Here is a 9,839-nt window from a genome sequence, read left to right on the forward strand (position 1 = left end):
AGATGACACATTTCGACCTTGCTTTTTACCAATTTCATTATGGAAATTTTCAAACATAAAGTTCAAATACCAGTATATAGTTTCCCAAACTTATTTGGCCTACCATCTCCTTTTCAGGAAATTAAACTACTTGGCACCCTGTGACAATTGAAAACATTTATACTATAGCCCATAATCGAGGACAAAGTGTTAACTATCTACTTTTTCAACCCTTTGGATCGTTCCAGTGCCCTCCAGAGGGTGGTACCCCCCACCACTTTGTAAACACTGTACTAACTAGTATCATGAACTCATATTAACCCACCACCTATATACAACTGTCTTTATTTTGCTTGTTTATCTTCAACTATATCTCTAGAGTTTTTACCACACTATTTTAAAAGTTCTATTTATGACCCTTTATCCCTATTTTTACATGCACATTTTAAAGAGGACATTCTCCTAATAACCATAGCATATTCTGTCTGCCTGATAAGCAATAAACTGCTAACCACAAGGTCAAGGATTCAAATTGCTGCAAGGATGAGAGCTGAAGCTATCTGCCTCAAAAAACCCTACATATGCTAAGAATAAGAATTAAAAAAAAAAAAAGAATAAAAAAAAAGAATCAGCTTATTGGCAGAGGGTTTGGGTTGGATCCTACCTGAGGAAATAATCAATAATTCTCTAACATTATTTAATGCACAGTTAATCTCCCCATTTTGTACCACCTTCTATTTTTATAGCTATTTAATTTTCATCTTTTCTTCCTTCCTAAATAGGATTCATTCATACCTTGGCCTTCTTTTTGATGTGCTTCAACAAAGGCTGGACTGAGTGGGGACCTGGTTGAGAGAGTGCCCCAAAGGAGTATTTTTTCAGAGGTGGGCGATGGAACTGCCGGAGTTTGATGGGCCCCATGTGAGTGGGAAAGAAGGGCTGACGCAATTCCACAGCAGGAATTGAATGCTAAAAACAAGAAATGTAAAGGTTCTGACTAGGCAATTTTTACTAGGCATATCCATCAGAACAAAACAGTGAGTCCTGATCCACCCCAAAGATGCTACTTTTACCTGGATAATATTCCCTCCAAAGGTGCCTCGAAGACCCTGTTGTTTGGGATAGTAATACTCATCATTGGAGAGATTCCAAGGATCTTTCACTTCTGGCTGAGACATGTTCTAATGATAGATCATTAAATAAGAGAAACTTTAGTAGATTACCCTTTCCCAGTACCTTTCTTGGTTCCTATTACTCACCAAGACCCCCCTTTCCTTCACAGACCTGCTGTGGTTCCTCCTTGATGACTCCTGTTTTTCCTAAGAGAATTCGACTCTTCTTCAGTGATGATTCCTTCTTACTCTCCTTGGAGGGAGAGTTCGAGGTAGCTTCTTCCTTCTCATCAGGAATTTCTGAGAATGAAATAGTCACTGTGGCATGGCACTCCCTGAAAATTCATTCACTTTTCCTCATATCTTTACAACTAATACCTAACTAGATCTCTGTTCCTCCCCAATCGAGATCACTTCTATTCTATGATTCGCTCTAATCAAACTACACTCCTGATCTCAAAGGTGTTCCTTTTCTGTATTTAAAAGTATTTTCCCCTAAATAATCCACAAATACCAGAAACTGACAGCCACAACTTAAGGTGACCAGACATCCCGCTTTTGGCGGGACAGTCCTGATTTTTAACAATTTTTCCTGCGGCCCACGGCATTTTTAAAAAGTCCCGATTTTTTTTAAAGAATGCACGACAAGCAAGGGTATACGGTTTTCGGCTGCCATGTGGCTATTTCGCCAGGATATGAGTTTTATCAATGGTGTCCCACTTTACCAATATTGAAATCTGGTCACCTTAATCTAGTATTGACTTTCTCCAACTGTTCTGATTTCATCTCACCCCTTGAAATTAGCAACAAGCTATTAAAGATGGAAAAGACCTCTGACAGTACCATACCCAAAATGAGGTTCTCATCATTGGGATCAAGTGTCAAAACAGGAGGCTCCAACAACCGGGACATGGACTGAGCATCCCAAATAATATTGTCTTCCCAACGTCCATAGACCAGCTCCTCATTATCAATTGGAAAAATGGAGTACCAAGGTTTGTCATCATCCAGGGTAGCTGCAAACCCTAGTCAAAGCAGAAGAAAAAAACCCTAAATAACAGACTAAATACTTATGTCTACTTCAGTCATGATTGGAGTGAACAGAAATGTTAGTAATTATTCATGTAGCTACTGAAAAAAACCATATGGACTGCTATTTCTCACTTTAAAAGATTGTAGCAAATATGTTCATTTCATTATTTTTTATAATAGTCAAAATTAAATGGTCTAAATTTTTAACAATAAAGGACTGATTAAATAGTGTAATAAATGATATGCTAAAATTGCTAACAAGAAATGGCAGTAAAATATATGAACAAATACAATTTGTAGTAAATTATGATATGTCAATACAAGATTATGCAGCTAAAAAGTACTTAGAAAAATTGGAAAGAAAAATAATTATTTTACTGAAAACTAGTTTTGGTTTTCTTGCAAAGTAATCCAGGTTAACTGAAGAAAATTTGGAAAACACAGAAGATATAAAAAATAAAATTGAAGCTGTGATCCTACAGACCAGAAATAACCACCTTGAATCCTTTAGCATATTTTTTTAGTTATCTATGTTTGCAGTTTGTTTTTTTCATTTGCACAAACAGGGGTTACCAAATATACCGTTTCATATTTTCCATGTCTTTAAACTTTTTACAATTACTAATATTTTTAATAAATCATTTTATTGGGGACTCTTACAAGTCTTATAGCAATCCATATATTAACTGTATCAAGCACATTTGTACATATGTTGCCATCATCATTTTCAAAACATTTTCTTTCTACTTGAGCCCTTGGTACCAACTTTTTTCCCTCCTCCCCCACCCTTGTGAATCCTTGATAAATTATAATTTTCATATCTTACACCATCCAGTCTCTTTTAACCCCCTTTTCTGTTGTCTGTTCCTAAGGGGGTGTGTGTTATACGTCAATCATTGTGATTGATTCCCCCTTTCCCCTACTCTCATGGTATCACTACACCCATTATTGTTCCTGGCAGTTTATCTGTCCTGATTCCGTGTTGAAAGCGCTTATCTGTACCAGTGTACATGCTCTGGTCCAGCCGGATTTGTAAGGTAGAACTGAGGTCATGACAGTGAAGGGTAGGGGGAACATTAAAAAACTCGAGGAATGTCGTCGGTGCTATACTGCACCCTGGCTGACGCATCACCTCCTTGTGACCATTCTGTGAGATGTCCAATTGTCTACAGATGGGTCTCCAGTCATTAAACATTAATTTTTTATGACATAGAAAGAACTTTGTATGACATAGAAAACTAAGCGAAAAGCATAGAATACCAAAAAAATACCAAAACTAAGCGAAAAGCATAGAATACCAAAAAAAAGTATCAATACACAAATAAACAACTATCCACAGACACAAAAAGACAGAAGACTGCAAGGAAATATGCCACAAAATTAACAGTTGATAATCTCTGTATAAGAGAACTACTAGTGATACGCGTATGCATATACGGTTTGGGGGGAGGAGGAAACACACTACACTCTAATGTATTTTTTCAAGTTTTCTACATTTAGTGTGACTTACCTTATTTATTTAAACCCATTTAAGGAGAGAAAAATATTCTATATTAAAGTAAAGGGGTTTTAAAAACAAAAGTAAAAACTAGAAATATAGTTCTTACGTATCTTTAACTCCAAAGTGCTTTTAAATTTTTCTAATAAGAAAAAATCCTGAGTCCATTCTAACTCATTAATAGAGTAAATGCACACACATATAATTAAGGCTCAGACTCAAAATGTTTCACTCTCCATCAGCAGCCCATAATTATCACAGAGCTAGGCCTACTTAGGAGGACTGAGTTGTAAGCTAGTGTTCTGGACACAGCTCATATGGAAGCACACCTTGTTGAACATTGTAAGCCATAGCATTTCTAGTCATACTGGAAGGAAGCCAGCCCGCCAGGCTTGCACGCTGAGGCTTTGTCCCTTTATGTTTGACATCTTCCCCATCCCATATTATATCATCCTCCCAATGCAGTTGTGTCACCATCAAGAAGTTTTCATCAGCCAAGAGATCAGTGCTACTGCATTCATCAAGCATCCTAAAATCCTGCAGAAATACAGAAGGAACAGTAAATACTGACTGGTCACAGTTTCTACTTCTAACCCCATGTAAGAGGTACATCTTAAATGGCCCTTGAGAAGTGCCTGATAATGGAGGAATATCTGCCTTCTTGCATTCCTAGTATGATACAACATTCATTTCATAAACAGAATCCTTGGAACGGGACCCTAGTTGCCACACTTATATACCACACCAAGCAAAATTATTAGACATCTAAATGTCCCACCAAAGAAATAGCACCCAATTTCTCCCATCGAAGTTAGTAAAATTGATAGGCCTTGGACCCACTGATTTCTTCTTACATCCAAGTGTTGCTCACCTCTATCATTTTACATTTTATCAAAGGATCGTGTTCTGTCTTTTTCAGTTTGAAGCCATAATCAAACCCACTGCCATCTTCAGGAACACCCAGCATATCGTACCACAGCCGGGCAGGGCCATAACGCCACTCAGCCACTCTTGGTTTGTTATCTGTCACTTTATCTATATCTCCAGTTGATTGGGAAAACTTGGACTCCACTGGAGCCATCATTGTGATCTGTAACAGAGGAAAAGTACAAGGGGGAAGGCTTCTCAATCCCAGATGAACTAAAACTATAGAAAATTAAATGTTAGAAGGGGGACTTAAGAGCAGTCACAAGGCTGACTCCTAAAGCAAGAATCTTTACTGGGCATTAGAATTAGAAAATGGAAGTATATCATTAAACAGTTTAACATCTCAATCTTCGTACCACCTACCCTCTACCCTCCTCCAACCACCATTAACTTTTCTATGACCATAGACAAAGGTTAGCACACTGAACTGAACTCATAATTCATTGATAATCAGCACAGGATTTTCCCTGTTATTATTTCTAAATTAGACATAAGTGAGGGGTAACTCATTTGTTCCCCTTATAGGGATTAATCTCAGGTCTTTATTTTGCCTACTTCATCATCAGAGAGACACTGCTCTGGAGGTGGTGGTGGGGCATAGTCATAGTTCCACAAAGACTTATGGTTGACTTCTGATTCTACTGAGCATTCTGTCTCTTGAATTTGTTCTTCCTGTACAAGCTCACGGTGCTTCTTTTTCCTCTTTCTCCGAGCACTCCGCCAAACAGATGGGACATTCTTCCCTGGTCCAAAAAGACGTAGAAAACGTAACACCTAAAACATAGAACAAGTTACTGTCAAAAACTCAGTGCCAGATAGAACAGCTAAACTCCAGAAAAGGAAGAGAGAATGCTAACTCAGATTTTAACATCTACCAAGTAAGTAAAAAAGTATCCCTCGGTAGTTTGGACTAGTTCTTTTAAAGAACAGGATACTATCTAAAGATAGCAGCATAAATCATATTTATCAAGATATATAATTTTTTAAAAAGACAATACAGTATTAAAAGGAGCCCTGGTGGCATACAGGCTTACAAGCCAGGCTGCTAACCCCAAGGTCAACAACTCAAAAAAACCAGCAGCTCCACAGGAGAAAGATGAGGCTTTCTACTCCAATAAAGAGTTACAGTCTTGGAAACCCACAGGGGCAGTTCTATCCTACCCTTACAGGGTCACTATGAGTTGGCATCAACTCTATGGCAGTAAGATTGTTAAGAGTATTAAAAGTTCCTATAGTCAACATGTTACTGAATAAGAAAACCCTTAAGCCTTTCAAGACAAACCAAACTGATGGTGACCCTATAGGCTTAGACCTTTAACTAGTCCATATTCATCATCCTTTAAGACAACTCAGTATTTGGAAGCGGTTAATTTGCAAAATAATTACTTTCCATAGAAAGTACCTTGCCAGGCCGAAATTCTGGGAAAAGTTCTGTGACACTTGGCAACAGCTTGGTGGCATCATGCTGCATAATCCCAGCCAGTGGTAGAGTCAGCTTTCCATCTTCAGATTCTGCATGTGTTGGTTCCTGGGGTCCCATCTCAGACTCTGAATCAGAGGAACTACTGAAGTCCACTTTCTCTGAGGCCAAAGAGGAAGGGGCAATGATGGAGGGCAAGATGATGCCTTCTCCATCTTCAGACACTGCAATAAGGAAGAGAAACCCCTGTGGCATGTAACTGTGAGCATATTTCTTTAAATTCAGCCAATACTTACTCTAGGCTTTAGACCCATGCCTCAATGGCAGATACTGCCCCAAACACCCAGATTACTCATTTCAACTCATTATCTCCTACCATCCTCATCTTACCTTATAGTCTGTGCACTATGGTTGTGAAGACAGAAAACAAACACTATTATGACACTTAGTACTTTTTACAAGTGTGTATTAGGTTAAAGAAAGGTGACCGATAGTAAAACTGTGTATTAATTTATACAGTCAGGTCCTATCACTTCCAGTTTAGGGATCTACATACCGTAGATTTTTTTAGCCCACAAAATAACAACAAAATTTGTTTATCCTAAAGTAAGACTTAAAACACAAAGATAACATGATATTTAGCCAGCAAAATAAAAAGGAAATGGTTAAAAATTCTAATAGGAAGAATTATAAAGACAAAAACTGTTGCTCTTCCCCAATGTTCTACCTTATGTTACTCTGACAGGCACAAGGACAGATTAAATAATCGCTAAAAACTCTTATCAACCTTTGTAACCTCTGAACATCTAGCTGAAAGTTGGTTCTAGGCACATTCTAGGCTGCCTTCCTCGTTTACCTATTTTTTTAAGTAGAGCCCTGTGAACAGGTAGTTCCCAAATACCAATATATAGATAATTTGCATTGCAAATCACTTGGGGGCAAAATTTCTGAACTCTACTCTAATGAATCTTCTAAATTCAGACTATCCAGGAATGGCAGTTGGAAATTTTTTAAAGACTTGAGGGGATTTTGAAGGGCAGCTAGGCTTGAGAACCACTTTTTCTTGAATGTATGTGAAGATAATACTGCTTACTACTTTAAACGTATAATTTTATTTCAATGCCAAAACGTAAAGATGTGAATAAATCATTCCTCAAAGTTTCATCCTTAGCAATTTTTAATTTAATAGCTCTATGTGTGTTACAAAATCTATATGAATGAACAGAAACTTAAGACAAAACCAGACAGGCCCTACTCACCATCAGCAATAGCATCCTGGTCCTTATCCTTCTTTATTGATATTGGGGGTGGTGGGGGTGGAGGCATTAACTTGCAATCGATGTCTTCACAATCAGCATCATAGTCATCATCATCATATTCTAATAAAGCAAAAATAGCAATTTCAAGTTACCATCATTCCTTATTATTCAAGAACTTCAAAGCACCACATGAAGAGTTTAAGAACACACAGAAGATGCAGCTCACACAAAGGGAAGACTTAATAATATAGACAAATAAGACTTCATGATATAGACAAATGCCCTAACACTAAGTATACAGTAATGTAGGGTGCTCACAAGACCAAATGCAACATTTGGCACCTTCCTCTGCTCAAATCCTGTTTCACCTGACTCAAACTCATAAATTGAAATTATCATTCATTAGTTTCCTGTAAAATTGGCCTTTCTTTCCCAACCTTCTACAGTTTGTTAATTCTTTTGAATCATGGGCATCATTCAACCTCTGATCCTGAACAGTTTTTAATCCCCCTACACACTAACCACCTTCATCCAGATTAAACCCAAACTGTCATGACTTCTTAACCTCTACAATTCCATTGCATTATCTAAATATGTTACACTAGGATATTCAACAACTCTGTCTTACATCACAAGTTGCCTGGATGGCACAAATAATCTGCACTCATATACTAACTGGTTGGGAGAAAAGATTAGGCTACCTGCTACCGTAACCACTACAGCCTTGGCAATCCTCCATAAGGAGCTATGTCAGAATAGACTTAATGGCATGGAGTTTGGGGGTTTTTTTGGTTTTTTTACTAACCTGTTAGCACAATAGTTAAACACGCAAATGATAACCAAAAGGTCAGTGGCTAGAGCCCACCAGCCACTCCACAAAAGCTGTAGCAATTTGCTTCCATAAAAATTACAGCCTTGGACACTGGGGGAGCAGGGTAGTAACCCACCCAGGGGTATAGTATTGGTTTTATGTCCACAGAATTAGGAGTGTGCATGCAGACACCACCACAGCGCACAAAACCTTGAGGGCAACATAACCACATGGAGCAATGGATGAACAGAGTGGGCTACAGGGCCAGCCCCAATCAGTCAAACTGACCCCTCCCTATAAGTATGTGCCACAAAGGACAACACTAAACTTACAGGTTGGGGAGAGGGGCTGGCATGCCACACCCACATGAAAGCAGAGTGAGGGTCTACACCCCATACTGGCACACCAAGCCCTAAGGACAACATCCCTACAAGGAGCTGCTAAGGCACAGAGAAGACTGTAGGGCCAACAACAGCTAGAGACATGATGACCCATCGATGGAGCATACCACAATAGAGGATAATATTGGGGACACATGATAGGGAGTGATTCCAGTAAGAAACCACCACAGTGGGGAGAACCAAGAAGGGAACATAACAGATCAGCAACAGGAGCATATCCAAGCCACAAAGCCCCTGAGAAGTCCCCTAAATAAACTTCAGGCTAGGAGGGGCAGTTCCCTGAACCCCCAGGACCAGTGGGGAAAAGGTCAGCAGACAGGCCTGGAATTATCTATGTTTTAGGATTTTGGGGGGGTTAGTTACTATTATTTTTATTTTTTCTACTTTTCCCCTTTTTATTCAATTTTTTGTTTTCTTTTTGTATTGTCTACGTTATTCTGGGTTTGCCTATCTATATAAAATAGGCATGGGAAGCAAGCCCGAGGAGAAACCAACGGGACTGAAGGTTCTGGAGGGACTTAGGGCGAGGAGGAGGTGGAGAAGTGAGCAGTGAGCAAACAATGCCATAGATAGGGGAACAACTAAGGAATTAAAATAAACAACAAGGAGGATGTAGAGATCCTGGGGGTGTTGGAGCAAAAGCAATCTAGCTGAGAGGAATTACCAAGATGAAGAAGGGTGAGCATGATGGTGGGAAAGGTAAAAGGAAAGAGAGAAAATATCTAGGAAGCAAAGCTATGGATAGAGGTACAAACATAGATGTGCACTTAGGTAAATATATTAATTCATAAATATAGAGGTATTGGAACAGGTACATATATTAAATGTCAATACATTGAGAAAGTGGACGGAACGACTTTGGGCGGCTGCTCAAGGCTTCCCTCAGTGTAAGAGCACTTTGTTCTAACCACCTGGCATTCTGTGATGCTCACCCTCCTACAAGATTGCTGAAGAAAAATAAGTGCATAAGCAAATGGGTGAAGAAAGTGGATGGTGCCCGGCTATCAAAAAAATATAGCATCTGAGGTCTGTCTAAATAAGATAGGCTGGATGAACAATCTGGAGGAGAAATCAACAGGACTGATAGTTCCGGGGGACACAGGAGAGGGGGAGGTGGGGGGAAAGGTAGTGGTGTTAACAAACCCAGGGACAAGGGAGCAAAAAGTAATCCAAATCTGTGGTGAGGAGGGTGTCAGAGGCCTGGTAGGATATGATCAAGGGTAATGTAACCAAGAGGAATTACTGAAACCCAAATGAAGACCGAGCATGATAGTAAGACAAGAGGAAAGTCAAAGGAAATAGAGGAAAGAGCTAGCAGGCAAAGGGCATTTATAGAGGTTTAAATAAAGGCATGTACATATGTAAATATATTTATATATGAGGATGGGGAAATAGATCTA

At 39.0% G+C, this 9,839-nt stretch overlaps 1 protein-coding gene across 7 annotated transcripts in view; it reads right to left on the reverse strand.

Annotated features, from left to right (window-relative positions):
- TAF1 (TATA-box binding protein associated factor 1) overlaps window positions 1-9,839 on the reverse strand; it is a 110,624-nt gene that overhangs the window by 91,981 nt on the left and 8,804 nt on the right. For 5 of the 7 annotated variants that reach the window (XM_045297007.1, XM_004716661.3, XM_004716662.3 and 2 more), the window contains 9 exons: window positions 7,228-7,347; window positions 5,951-6,192; window positions 5,104-5,322; window positions 4,493-4,711; window positions 3,951-4,158; window positions 1,940-2,116; window positions 1,264-1,391; window positions 1,053-1,160; window positions 775-948 (listed from right to left, as the gene is read on the reverse strand). In XM_045297007.1, coding sequence (XP_045152942.1) covers window positions 775-948; window positions 1,053-1,160; window positions 1,264-1,391; window positions 1,940-2,116; window positions 3,951-4,158; window positions 4,493-4,711; window positions 5,104-5,322; window positions 5,951-6,192; window positions 7,228-7,347 — 1,595 coding nt within the window. The remainder of the gene's footprint in view (window positions 1-774; window positions 949-1,052; window positions 1,161-1,263; window positions 1,392-1,939; window positions 2,117-3,950; window positions 4,159-4,492; window positions 4,712-5,103; window positions 5,323-5,950; window positions 6,193-7,227; window positions 7,348-9,839) is intronic. The other 2 variants (XM_045297009.1, XM_004716664.3) reach the window with 1 other exon arrangement.

This window comes from Echinops telfairi, unplaced genomic scaffold, assembly GCF_000313985.2.
Source record: "Echinops telfairi isolate 266 unplaced genomic scaffold, ASM31398v2 ScPeMD7_7415;HRSCAF=8453, whole genome shotgun sequence".
NCBI lineage: Eukaryota > Metazoa > Chordata > Mammalia > Afrosoricida > Tenrecidae > Echinops > Echinops telfairi.